General features: G+C 39.8%; 2 protein-coding genes across 3 annotated transcripts in view; one reads left to right on the top strand and one right to left on the bottom strand.

The window, feature by feature from the left end:
• Positions 1-14,245, top strand: part of hsd17b3 (hydroxysteroid (17-beta) dehydrogenase 3) — a 122,324-nt gene that overhangs the window by 89,380 nt on the left and 18,699 nt on the right. The gene's annotated exons all lie outside the window — the stretch shown is intronic.
• Positions 1-14,245, bottom strand: part of ipo11 (importin 11) — an 86,282-nt gene that overhangs the window by 64,375 nt on the left and 7,662 nt on the right. For both annotated transcript variants that reach the window (XM_076165176.1, XM_076165175.1), the window contains exons 4-11: positions 12,270-12,342; positions 10,795-10,998; positions 7,319-7,451; positions 6,896-6,954; positions 3,682-3,730; positions 1,715-1,785; positions 1,374-1,566; positions 225-377 (exon numbers count right to left, since the gene is read on the bottom strand). In XM_076165176.1, the coding sequence (XP_076021291.1) occupies positions 225-377; positions 1,374-1,566; positions 1,715-1,785; positions 3,682-3,730; positions 6,896-6,954; positions 7,319-7,451; positions 10,795-10,998; positions 12,270-12,342 (935 nt within the window). The remainder of the gene's footprint in view (positions 1-224; positions 378-1,373; positions 1,567-1,714; positions 1,786-3,681; positions 3,731-6,895; positions 6,955-7,318; positions 7,452-10,794; positions 10,999-12,269; positions 12,343-14,245) is intronic.

Here is a 14,245-nt window from a genome sequence, read left to right as displayed (position 1 = left end):
ATCGTATTTCCCAGTCCACAAGTCTGATAAAAAAGGATCAAACCCACAATCGAGAAGTCTGTATGAAACTCCATGAGTCGCAGAAAACAAAAAAGACTACATTTGGTAGCCTTTGCCATTCTGAACTTGAGAATTAAATCAACCCTGTTAAATCAACCAATCTGCTTGTGCGGAAAGGTCAAGACATTTGGATTTAGCCTATGTGTCTGGGCTTGTGTAAATACCAAAGCTCTCAGGGTCCTCTTCCCACATCGCCAGCTCTTCCTCTGTGAGAAGGAAGTAGTGTGAGACCAGACGACGTCCAATCTCTGTCAGTGTGGGGTGTGTGAAAAACGCTGTCTTAATCTTGTGAGCCTCCAGACTTTCTGGTTTACTGTCTGAAGGAGGGAGAAAGAAAGACAAGAGATTCAATCCAAAAAAGTTCATTTTATGATAACTTACTTTCTCAAGTTATATGCACCTGTACAACATGCATTCAGCATGCTGGATTCCTACACTATTAAAAAATTGTCCAAACAAATCCAGCTGCTTAACATCTCAGTGTAATTGGCAAAAAAAACTAACTCGAAATTTGTGATTATGGGAAATGAAACAATTTCTAGAATGTGACTTTAACTGACAAGAAAACTTTCCAACTGGCTTCATTGGCTGAAGAACTAAAAAACCCAAGACAATGTTAACTTCCAGTTTGCCTTGTGGCTCCTGACCCACATGTGTTTTTGTTAGTTTAGTACAGCACTGACTAAAATGTCAGACACCCACTGATCTTCCTGCCTGTCAATCTGACTGACAGCATGGACATAATAAATAAGTCAGAGAGCTGCTTTGTTTGGCTGTCAAGACACTTTTTTTTTTCTCTTGTCTTTTGTCATGTACCCTGGCCGCTGAAAATACAACTACATTTAGAAATGGGAAATACAGACCTTAGGCCAGACTACCATTACATTAGAGCAGGGGTTCCCAAACTTATTCTGCAGGTACCCCCCCCCTTTTATGGATCAGAATTTTTTTGAGCCCTCCGCCAGGGGATGTGCTGATCACAGCTCATCACCCCCCACACCACACACCCACACACTTTGGGAACCACTGCATTAGAGCATATTTCAGTGGCATTAAGAAGAATGGTTTTACTTTTGGAACTATGATATCTTCCACAAAGCACCCTATTAGCTCACAGAACAAAAATGAGCACCATAGTGACAGCTAATGAAAACGGGGAGGCCCCTCACAGCTTGAAATAAATATGAACTATCAGTGAGCGCTCTGCTTTTAAAACACTGTCAGAGATAATTCTCTGGTGTGGTCTGTGTTCCCATATATTAATTATTTGACACTTCATCAGTCTGTTCATCCCCAAAGCACTCACTTCATACCTTCTATATTCTTGGCAGGTTTGTAGGCATCGTTTTTTAAGATCATCTTGATGAGACTCATGCACTGGACGATAAAGCGTTCAAAAGTCACTCCATCCCCGGCAGGTGTGAACCCGTAGCTGACAGCAAATTCCAGGGAGCGCTGGATTAGGGGTATGAATGCACATGGATGGTGCTCCAAGAAGTCTAACAACTACAGTGGTAGGGAGGGGATGAGAGAGATAAATTGAAAAAATGGAAAAGGAGAGCGATCAAAAGTAGTCAAACTTTTTTAGACTGTAATGTCTTGGAACACATAACTGTTATTGTCATCACAACACATGATATACAAGTCAACTCACAACTTTAGTGTACAATATGATTGTCTTCTCCAGCTTTTCTCTGCAAGGGCTGCCTGGACCGACCTGCCGACCTGAAGTACAAAACAATCACATACTTCACAGCAACAGATAATTTGATATCAATTTGAAAATGACATTTTATTGTGGTTAATTATATTAATAATTTATCATAGAGCCAATTCCCTGCACAGGGTCAAGTGTGATTTAACATGAAACTAGAATTTAATGGTTCAAGGAGAGCATAAAATGTTGAACTATAATTCAAGCCAAATGCATTCGATGAACAAGTTACTGTGTTCCTTCTATGACCAATTTGTTCATAAATTCTGAGCAACTAAAAATAGACCAAACCGTTGCTAATGAGGTTAAATGCCATAATATGCACTCATCTGCATACAACTCACTAAGCCTTCATGGAACACGTGTGAAGCTCTTGAGAAACTGCTTTTTGCACTAACACGGCTTTACTACCAGATTATTTGTATGCCCACTCATGTGTTGGCTTTTTTTTTTTTTATACAGAATGGCCTTTTTGTTTCAGAATCTTGCCTATACAGACAAAAACAATGGTCCTTGTGTAAAAGTGTAGAACAAGCAATTGCCATCTTTCTTCCTTTCAATGTAGGAGGTCAAATGTCCACTCTACACTACTACCTTGTCACAATCCCATGGGACCGTGACAGACTGGTGCGTATCTAATTAAGTTTGGTGATAAAAAAAAATAACTTCAAAAAGGCCCATGAGTGCCTCACCCCGTCTGATGTAAAGTTTGGCTTCACACCCCTCACTGTGCTAGATCCAATAAAGATGTCCCAGGTAGTTTACTTCCTTGTATAATAATACCCTCTGAGTAAGTGAAGGGGAATTTATAAGCCTGGTTGTTCTCACATAATTGGAGGAATGCCATGCATCAATTTATTTTAGTGACCAATGACCTAAAGTGACAGTGGGTAGATTAAAAATGTTAAGTGGTTTAAAGATTGTATTGTCCCTTCTTTCAGATTTTGGATAGATCTGGCGCATCCGAGCACTATTCCATTATATTGAATGTATGTCCATCCCCTTAATCCCTGCTAGTGTGAAAGTGTGTGGCAGCAGGGGATGTAAGGAGATGTGTTGCGTCTACTAAGTGACCGAGGCCATAGATCTAATTCAAGTCCATATATTTCATAGTGGTCAGCTACAGCTTTGCAACAGGCCTGGACAAATCCCTTACAAATAAGATATAAACACGCAGAAAGAAATGAAAATGACTGAACAAGCATTCTCCAGAAAACGACAGGGCAGATAGTTAACCTGACTACACTGACACTAAAGGACATTTTTTATTTGACAAATACAGCAAAACAACTTCTGTTTTTAGCAGTGTTGTGACAGACAGAGAGACAGTGAACCTCAATCGAAGGAGAAATGTCTCCCAGAATCAGTCCCACATCAAAATGAACCACAAAAACTAAACTTATCACAGCAACCAGAGCTGATACTGTATGACCTTGAGCTTGCACTCACTTTTGAAAGTGACTGTTGTGGCCGATATGGTCTCATAGTTACAACTAATGCCCATTTAGGAGACATTATGAAGACACATCCCCTCAATAGTTCTTTAATGTACTGTTAGATCTAAAGTCTACAGAATGAGGTTACGGTTGTGTTCGTTGCAGGTAATCATGATGAATCACCCAAAACACAAAAAGACATATCTACAGTCAATGTCATAGTTGAATATGGAAATGATCACCTTAAATTGGCGTTGGAGGCCTTTCTACATGGTTTAGCAAAAAAAAAAAAAAAAACTATTAAAAATGATTGCCCTTTTGATCTATTTGTGTAAAAATAACGTTTCACAATAGCTAGAGCAAACCCGAGAAAATAATTGTGTATCTTAAGTGGGTCTATCCTCTATGTACATAAGATGAAGACATGGTAGTTTGTCAACTGAAAGGAGAAGGACAGAGACAAGTACTCACAGCATTCCAAGAACTGTTTTAGCCTTTCAAAAACAGCATTCAGGAAGCCCTAAAAAAGGAAGACATGAAAACAGAGGAGACAGTTAAATCACTAACATTTCTGCAGTCAAACCACTCGTGACTGACATTCACAAAGGAACTATGTTTGTGTGTGTGTGTCTGTATACAGTAAGTACAGGCAAGGGATTGTGTGTGTCTATCTCAGGAGTGTGTGTGTATGTGTGTTTAGCCTCTATACTCAGGAGCATAAATAAAAGTGTCAACTGCACAATATGAAATAATCAATTATGTGTAGCTTGATGTAACCACAGCTCGGCTCGGGAAATTAGATGATAGATGAAGATGGAATGTGTTTAGTTCTGCATTAGCGCTCAACTATGAGGTCAACAGCAGTGTCATTAATCGCAGATCCAGTCAACTCGGCCCAGCCAGCTACTACTGTTCCTAACTGAAGTAGAGAAGAGGAGGTGGAGGAAAGGGAGGTCACAATGACAACGCATATTAAAGCATTTTAAGCAGGGTATGTACATGTAAGGTCTTTTCCCGCTGTACATGCACACATGTAACAAGAAACAAGCAAAGTCAAGTGTATCTGTATAGAGCAATATCATAGACAATGTCTCAAAAGGCTTTATAAAGGCACACAAAGCTATCACTCTGACATTAGCCCTCCAGCAGAACAAGAACCAATAAGAAGGAGGAAAAGAGCCTGATGTGCAACAGGTGGGGAAGCAGGTGACTAAAAACGACAAGTTGACTATAGCAGAAAAGGAATATAAAATAGCACAGCAGGTATTAGCTTTATTTATTCTACTCATAACCTAATCAGCTATGAACCAGATAGTACCACGTAGCAGGTACCGGACCCAGCAAGGGCAGGACCCCACCCATTTGAAATCATGTGAAGGTCTTAAACGGAATGGGGATGTATGCTTCAAGGTGGAGTGTCTACAGTCATTTTACTTGTAATTGTTTAGTTGTTGTTGTAGAAGAATACATCCATCTCATTCAAATGATTCTTTAATACGAGTAGTAGTAGACTTGACCCTGTGTTACATAGTGCAAAGACTTTCCTCCGCGCTCTAGGGCCAAACATTGTATTGGAGACTGAAGTATGTAAGAGAAACCAATTGTGGAAACAAAGGGAAAGCATTTTCACAGAAAAACAGTAGTGGAGCAACATCAAACAATCGGAGGTGCGGGGAGATTCACTACGGTTGCACAGCAGCAGTTCAGACTTGCTGTGCCTGAGGCCTCTTAAGATAGACAATCTGACTTAAGTACTTTTTCATAAAGTCTTTGTGATGATGTCTGAAGGTTACTGACCAAAGCAAATTTCAAACTTGTGAGACTGTTTGCCTTACAGTCCCCTGGCACTAAAATTGGAATAGACTGACAGCCCAATTTCTTTCAAGACCACTCTCATCAGCAATGGAAGAGCGGAACAAGAGATGACAGCCATCGGCATTTTGATTACCTTAAATCATTACAGCAGCCATACTGAATAATGAACACAAAACAGAGGTAGGTTTTGCATCAGTGCAATTCCAGTGATACAGAAATATTAAAAAAAGCCTTCAATTATTTTATCTGCGAAATGTTGCGATACCTTATGCCAGATTGAGGAAAAAGCTTCATTTGGGTGATATCCTCCATTTTGTAATATCAAATGGGTTATAGATAACTTGATTAATCAAGGACTTAATCAGAGACTTCTTATCCGGGAGTAAGGGAAATTTGAGTGAAATCAATCACCATGTTAAATTAAATTTCATCATGCCTGTCTGAGTCAACGGACATGCCCCATAAGAAGCGATTCTCAGGTGCATGGCAGAAATTTCAGCACTGTAAACAATTATATACCTCTGATATCTGTGTATGTGAATGAGACAGACGGCCAGAAGCAGACAGGTGAGCAATTGGCTGTAAAGTGGCATAATGTTGCTCATTTGTCTCTAGGCTCTGTAGGTCTGTAATGGCTCTGTAGGAAGTGTTTACCTGAAACGTGAAATGAAACTTGACGTAAAAAAAGCATCGGCAAGCTAATGCACAAAGGAGTGACTAAGACTGTAAAGCATAAGCATCTAAACAGAAAATATTATATAATATTATACATAAAAGTGACTTTACATCTGCTGACTGAGCTGGCCAAGTTACTATGCAAAACAAATTACTTTTCAATGTGAGGAACCTTTTCTTTGTACAACATTCCGCCTGCTGGCTGCAAGCTGCTTCATTAGGTGAATAACACAGTTATGTAAACACAATCTCGGGGGACAGCAAAGGAAAGGATGGTGAAATAGACAAAACGTTAACTATAGTATCAGACTTAAATGATGATAAAAAATGCAAACATTTGACTAGTGAAAAACTGCACCAGTGAAATAGATATGGAGATCACATTTCATTTCAAAAGTGCTGACACAAAAATTACTTGAGCTATAAATTCCAATTCAGATTTCATATTATTTGCACAAACCAATAAATTGCATTGTGCAATCCTCAATCAGATTAATCCTAGATGTGAATGTATGAGTATGACAACTAAGCATGATGCAATTCAACGTCCAGGACGCAAATATCTGCAGTGCTGCATGTTTTCAGTTGTGCAGGGAATTACCTAAGACAGATTCTGTGACAGAGCACAGCCACATTTGAATGCACTGCCAATACAAGACACTTCTTGCCTCTTGTCTGTCTGTCTGTCTGTCTGTCTGTCTCTCTCTCTCCCCCCTTTTCTCAATCAGCAGTTGCGAGCCATATGCGTACATTTCCATTCTCTACTTTCATTTTTATGCGGCTTTACATGAAATCACTCTAAAATGCATATGCAGTAACCCAAGCATGCAAATGTTATGCTTCATTCAAATAGTTCAATTAACTGAGACTTTGAACCAGCACAACGTGAAAGCTGAAACACACATTTGAGAACGGGGAGATTTAGACAAAACTGAATAACTGTTTGAGGGATCCAGACTTTCGTCACCCTCAGAGCTGGAAGAGGAGATGATAGAGAAACCCTGACCCCTTCCCCTACTCTTTGAACTGAGACAAAGCTTAAGGCTCTTTCAATTGTGGCAGCCAACCATATTTGGCAGAGTATGATTAGAGTAATTTTCACCTCAATGCCAAAGGAGAGAACATTACATTTTCCAAAATAGTAGTAACAGTTAAAAACAATATTTAGCAAACAACTGCTTTTCCTTGCACTCACCATCACTTCCATATTCTGTTGTGGCTCCTGGAATCCGTGTACTGTCAATTTGCGAAGCACTGCAGGGAGCACACGGAAAGAAATTGTGGTAGAAGAAGAGGACGCAACAAGGTTAAAATGATTCCACAAAAGTAAAGTCAATGTCAATGACTTTCTGATACATACAAGAGTACATATAGCGTATGACTGAATCAGATTTGGAATCATACAGTTTAAGCCATAATTTTAAATACCAGCATTTTAGTTTTTTTTTTACATTTCCCTGATATCAGGTAAATGCAACCCTACACATGAGAAACACTCTGCCTGTGTGCAAATAAGACTGTTTATCTACACAATGAGTAGATCGGAAGATATTGAGGACACAGAGATTGAAGTAATGACAATGTGCATGCACACCGATGTCTGGATGTGTTTTGCTACCTTTCAGAGAGAGCAGTGTCCTCTCTAGTGAGCTGAGAGCTACAGTCTCATCTCTGGCACAGATCTGCTGGAGGAAGCAGTCAGTGTGGTGGCTCCACAGGGAGCACGCAAAGCTGTAGATGCCCGACGCCAGCTGCAAACAGACACACACGCACATTCAAATGTACAGTCATCATCACACAAGTGAAATTATTCTGGACATAATTTTAAAGTCATTTCAGTGAATGCAAAGCGCATCAGGCCAGAGTTACAAATGTTAACAATTCCACACTCAAATTGTCTTAAATCATTTCATCTTAATTTCTGAGTTTAATCAATTGACATATTTCATCATCGAAAAATTAAGTCATACAAATTTTCAGCAATTAATTATGGAAAAACATGGCAGTATTTATATTGATGACAGATGACTGGTGGTATGCATGTCTAGCACTTCAGTACAAGAATTGTGGTAATGATGCTATTCTACAGAGACTAAATTCAGTCCATGTGATTATGCATTATGCAAGAGTATAGAGCAACATATTCTTATTATAAAATCTTAGTATACCTCATACGGCAAAAAAAAAAAAAATTCAAAGGCTTAATGGCAGGGAAAACAGGCCCTTACAGGAGGCAATACAGCCATACAAGTGTTCTTATATTCTGGAAAGCAACTGTGTGCGTTTTTCTCTGACCCTTTTTAAAGTCACTGAGGGAGATGGCAGAGCGGCAAAATTTCAATAAAGGCAAACAATTTCCTCTATCTACATACTGATTCCCCATTCCAGCAAAGATAACTCAAACCAAAGCCATTCAAGGAAAATGCAGTTCATTTTGTTTGACAATCTCCTGTGCGATATTGCCCGTCTACTGCCATAAAAAAGTACAAAGCTAGTTATCACCTCACCCTTTCAACTCTCAACTTGCATGTTTGCAAGGCACAAAAAGCAAAGAAGCTTAAGATAAGCAGAAGCGCTGAAATTGCATATAAATCAATCTTAAGTAAAACAAGCAAAATCTTTTTATGAGTTAAGAGTCAGGCTTTAAATTATTTCAATGCAACCCAAAATAGAAATTACTACCCAGCAGTTAAAATAATTAATAACAACTTTATTTAAATAGCACCTTTCAAAACAAAGTAACAAAGTTCTTTATAATGAAAGCAAATCAAAGGAATAGAAATCGCGCAAGGGAATATAAACACAGAAAGAAATTAGTAAAAACAAGACACCACATTTAGGGGGGGGGAAATGACACGATACAAGTGAGTCCAAAGAAGAGAAGAGAGAAGAGGACAAAGAGTTTGCTGGCCTGAGGTCTCCAGGCGGACACTGTAAATCAGGGGTCCCCAACCTTTTTTGGGCCACAAGCCGGTATCATGCAAGACAATTTCACAGACCAGCATTCAAGGTGTGGGGGGATAAATAAATGCATAAATAAAATGATACGACTGACATAAAAACAAATATAAAGTGCATAAAAAATACAACTCATAATTAGACTGAATAAGTGGGAGCCCTGAGCTTGTGGCTTACAACAAGCCGATCCAATCAAGGGTTAATGGGAGACAATGATGCCCAGAGTGTGTTCCTTATGTCCAGTCTACTCACTCACTCTGTCACTGCAGAGAAGACCCCGCTACACAAAGACAGGATGTTGCAAATGGAAGCAGGGCTTTCAGAGCTTTTTTGGCGATCTCAGGATATTCTGCCTTGATTTTAATCCAGAACACAGGCAGAGTTGTTCGTTGTTTGTTGAATTAACTTTTAAGGCCACCGTCATTTGCAATCAAACACAGTTGATCTTCTTCTGGCACGGACAGGCTCAATTCAGTCTTTTAAAAGCAAAGACAGGTGATTGTGAATCAGCGCAGAGAATGATGGCTCTTTAAAAGACATTTGTTTTCGATATAGACTGATCATCATATTTTTGATGATCAGTCTTTCTGTGCGGCCCTGTACCAAATGACCCACAGACCGTTGTCGGTCTGCCGGTGGTTGGGAACCGCTGCTGTAAATGGCTAATTCATAAACATAAACTTGAATAATGTGTTAGTTATGGGGACATAATCTCATGTGTACTGTAGCCTAAACAATGCCAGCCAGGGGGAACAGGGGGAACAGGGCAATTTGGGAATGTTAGAATGGAGGTTGTAAGACATCTGGTTACTGTCTCAGTGCAGGACAGTGAGGTTCGGATAGAACTAAGTCCCATTTAGGTTTTACCATAATTACTGTGTTTGCACAGTGAGGAAGGATGTTTTATTTTGTTTGGTGTGAAACACTGGTGTCATTTTCCAGTGCACACGTGGGAAACAATAGGGTGCTTAAGTGGTGTTTAGTCACTGATTGCAATGAGAGGCTGTGACTAATACAATTTTCATCTGTGCAATAACAGTATCAAGAGTATCACATACTGACTCCTTGAGGTATATGTTCATAGATTAATTTTCACTATGTTCGGTTTACTTAATTATTATTAAATCATCACTTTGTTTCCCCCTTCCTCCTTTATTAGTACTAGTGGCATCTACCCGAGCTATGCACCGGTATTTCCAATTGCCATTCCCCTGATGATGACAATTTATTCTACGGATCAGTGAACATAAAGTCAAACAAATCACCAAGAGTATGTTGGTCTTGGACAATCTCAGGATGGGGCGTTATCTTAAAGACAATCTTTTCCTGCTCAATCTTCCCACGCCAAGAGTGTTGGCAAACTCAGCAATATCATCACTACACTGTCATGTCTCTGGAAATCGTGTGTGCATGCGTGCGTGCGAAGAATTTGCACTGTTTAATGAGACTCAGACCGCTTTTGTTGCACATGTTGCATTTGGGCAATACCGATTTTGGCCCTTTGTATGACATCAAGTTATCTGGTCTCAGTCTCTGTGTCTGATGTCAAATTATCTGTCTGTTAACCCATGTCTCTCTCATTTTGGTCAGTTTCATGAAGTCATCCCATGAAAACTCTCTTTCTAAACTTGTGTTCTTTAAAACACAACAAAGAACCATAAATCAGAACTGCTGATTCCCATTAAACATTACATTAACACACACACATACAACGCTGCTGTTTTTATATCCAGAGCTACACACATTAGTACATTCCAAAAATCATACCCAAGTAAGACATAAAACATGTTTGCAGACATGATCTTATTGCCAGACATCAGGCATTTAACTTCAACTCATTATACAACTACACAGCAACTCCTAGTGGCGTGTTCCAGAATAGCCATTAGTCGTAAGCCTGCCACTTAAGATGATTTCAACAGACAAATATAAATGTAGGTAATAACATCTGACAGCATACACAATGCAAGGAAAAGACAGGGAAACTGCAAATCAGAATATACAGTTTTAGTTATACTAGCTTTACTCTTACACTATGGTGATCTTCTATGTGGTTGGTATGAAGAAGTTAGGAAAACACATTTAGCTGAGAAAGATGACAAAACACCTGACAAATAGCTGAAACTGTAGACTTACTTCCTGAAAAAGCCGCCTGTCCTGTGCCAGACATTTGGACGCCAGTGTTTTGGTAACATGGTAGAAGGTGAGCAGAGCTCGGTGCTGCTGCAGGCCATCCTGACCCTTCACCGACTCCAGCAGGATGGGGATGAGCTCTGGCCATTGTCGGGGGCAGTCTAGACGCGCCACCTTGGCTATCAGCACTGCAATTTGGGTCGCTATCTATTGGAGAAACAAACAGAGGTATAATACTAGTTTCCTAATACACGCTTGGTGGAAATGTTCCTAAACTTGAAACACGCTCACATACAAAACAATTTCTGAATGCATGGTTGTGAATAAAAGGCTTGGACAACAAAAAGAGAAATACTTTCATTTTTGAAGTGTCAATTATTTACTACTTTCCTAAATTAGCTAGGTAAATTAAGGACAAACACTTATCTTGAATTACAGTACTTCTAAGTGTAAATTGTCCGTGAAATAATGAAAGTGGGGACTCAAACCCACATACTTGCATGCACACACACACACTATCTCTTCTGGAGGTTTGTTTTGACAATAGGCAGTAGAGACAGGTGAGACATGTGGCAATTAAATGCCCGTCTATTCTCTCCATACAGTCCTCATGTTGGATGGCCGCCCCTCATGAGAACATTCACACAGACAGACTATATACTATACTATGTACTTTATATACTTAAAATACTTTTACTTTTTGGTTAAACCAAGCAAGAGCTACAAAAACATGGCTTACTAATGCCCCATGCACATGAAATTCTTTAATGGCCATTTAATCTTTTTGCCGTGAGAGCCATTCATGTCTACCAACTCCCACTACTATACTTTAAAAATGTAAATGAAATGAAAGCATGGACACATTAATAATGTTATTTCAAATGAATGTGGCTGATTTCCCGAGCTTAGTTCTAACTGCTTCTTTTTATGTCTTCATCTTTATGTATTAAATCATTAGTTTAATATTTAGAGCTTGATGGGACACAAACACTGCCTATACACACTTGGGATCTGAACACATTGGGTATACTTGCAGCATGTACATTATATTGATTTGTAGTGAACAGTGCAAAACAGACAAAACACTGGTATAGATAGTTAGAAAGTAAATTTCATTACATAAATGGTAAGTGGACTGTACCTAAATAGCATTTTTCTCCAAAATGAAAATGCACATCCAGAGCAGTTAGGTTTTCAGTGGCTTGCTCAAGGACACTTTTGACTTTGCCATTCGGTACAGCCCGCGAGCCGATCCGGCCCGGCCGGACCACCGATCTGGCCCGTGAGACAGACCAGCAGATCGCTGCGCAAAGTGCGCACCCCCCCCCAACAAAAGTTTTGTCCGATAATTTAGTATGGCCCCTGAGGGCTGATGGCAACATCAAAATGGCCCGCAATAGGAAAAAGGTACACAGTACGATGCTCATTAAATGACTATGTGCTGAATAAGCAGTACGTTCCATTTCATCCCCACTAACCTGGTTGATAGGTTCATTGAAGTTTGTAATGAGACCTGCACGCAATGAAGTCTTCTCCTCCTCTGACAAAGCACTGTGGAGAAAACAACACGGTAAAATAAACAAAGAAAACCAAGAGAGGGTGAAGAAGAGGGAGATAGAACATTTTTGGGCTGAATACAGAAAAACAAATATGAATATTAAACTCCAAAGACGATTCATACAGAAGAAAGTCAGCACTGGCATGGCTGCATTAAGCTCTTCTCCGAATAGATCTAGATAGAACACACAAAAGTGGTATCGATCTGCAAGTGATCACATCAATCTCAACATCACAGCCTGGTTAAGCTCTATAAGCTTTGTTTATAGCTCCTGCTCTCCTCCACCAAACATTTTGTGGTTTGCAACATGATGCTTTCCCAAACAGAGCAGGGCAGAGGGAGGGGCAGTGATGATATAAATCTCCAGGAGAGGCAAAATATATCACAGAAATTTACACTGTCCTGTTGACTACACCTGCTGCAGAAGCGAGACAAAAAAATGGGAGTGTGGGAGGAAGTGTGAGGAATGAATCAACCTGTGACCTTGGTCGAAGAGGGAGAGATATGGCTGCAGGAGGGGAGGGTGTGAATTAGGGGACCAGGGTTTGCCATCTGCACATAGAGTATGTCCTTGCACATCTGGCAGAGTTGGGGCAAGGTTCATATAAATATGGAATAAGATGAAGAGGAAATGAAGTCAAAAATGAGGTGAACAAGAGTGTGTGACCTGTGTGCGTGCGTGCGTGCGTTGTGGAAACCTAGTCATGAAAAACATGAAGAGAAATGAGGAAGAAAGGAAAACTTGAAGGTGCCATCCAGGGACTAGAAAGAGCAAAAACAAACTCAAAGCTTCTGTGTCGAGATATTTTCATAGAGTCAAGAGTCACTTCAAATGACCTGATCTGTTTGTCATTTTTTATATCTTGACAGATGGCTTTCGAATTTCAATATTTTAACAAAGTCTAACTCACGCAGAAGCTATATACCTACATCACCTCCTAAACTCAAAGAAGTACTCGTACAGGGGTGGCGAACCTGTCGCTCACGAGCCGCATTCAGCTCTTTGCCGGCTGACGTGCGGCTCGGCTTCAGCTCGAGTGTTCACAGATTTCTCTCTTAGTGTACAGAATTTTCATATTGTAAAATAAACATCTAAAATGCATATGCTATATCTGGCAATACAGACAAAAAGCTGTTTTCTCTGTGAGAGGGGTTATTTTACCGCCACCTTGCTCTGCTGTATTTTGATATATTCTCTGTCACCTCTTCTTTATGGCTCTTTTGTTATGTTGAACCATTTCATGCCATTGATGGTTTGGTAACAGTGCGGCTCTTCGAAATGGTGTTGGGTTTTGTTGTGGCTCTTTGAGCTGGACTGGTTAGCCACCCCTGTACTAGTATAAATGTTACAACCTAAACCAATTCAACACTCTACTGATCAGTTGTACATCAGGACAATGCAATCATAATTAATATTATGAATGATGCGTGGAATGTCAGCGTTACATAATCTACAATTGCTCAGTTATTCACAGGAACATGATACTTAATCCAAACATCAACAAAACAAATCTAATATATTTCTTATTTTACATTTCAGCATGTTAAATTTGAATATTTCTTAAGCCTCAATCTCCCTCAGCATCATTCTATCCCACTTGTATTATTGGCAAGGAGTCAAAGAGAATCGCACAAGTACCTGCAGGAATAAATTCCCTCGCACAGCACTATAACAATGCCACTATAAGATGAAATTCACTCTGCTGCACTTCTATCAAGAACAAGCTAACTTTGTTGAAAGTAGAAACCTTTGGGCAGAAAGAAAAGAGCAGCAATAATTCAAAGTGGTCAAAGAATGGCTAAAGTGTGCTGAGGCAGAGCCGATTCCCTCGGTTCGCTGTCTGTTCACTGCCTGCTGGGGCAAATGTTCAATTCCAGTCCAACAAAAGCAAATCA

Source organism: Genypterus blacodes, unplaced genomic scaffold (assembly GCF_046128005.1).
Source record: "Genypterus blacodes isolate CSIRO-AG114 ecotype Tasmania unplaced genomic scaffold, CSIRO-AGI_Gbla_v1 ptg000141l_1, whole genome shotgun sequence".
In the NCBI taxonomy this organism is placed as follows: domain Eukaryota; kingdom Metazoa; phylum Chordata; class Actinopteri; order Ophidiiformes; family Ophidiidae; genus Genypterus; species Genypterus blacodes.
The sequence above is the reverse complement of the archived record's forward strand: the minus strand, read 5'-3'. Positions and strand labels throughout refer to the sequence as shown.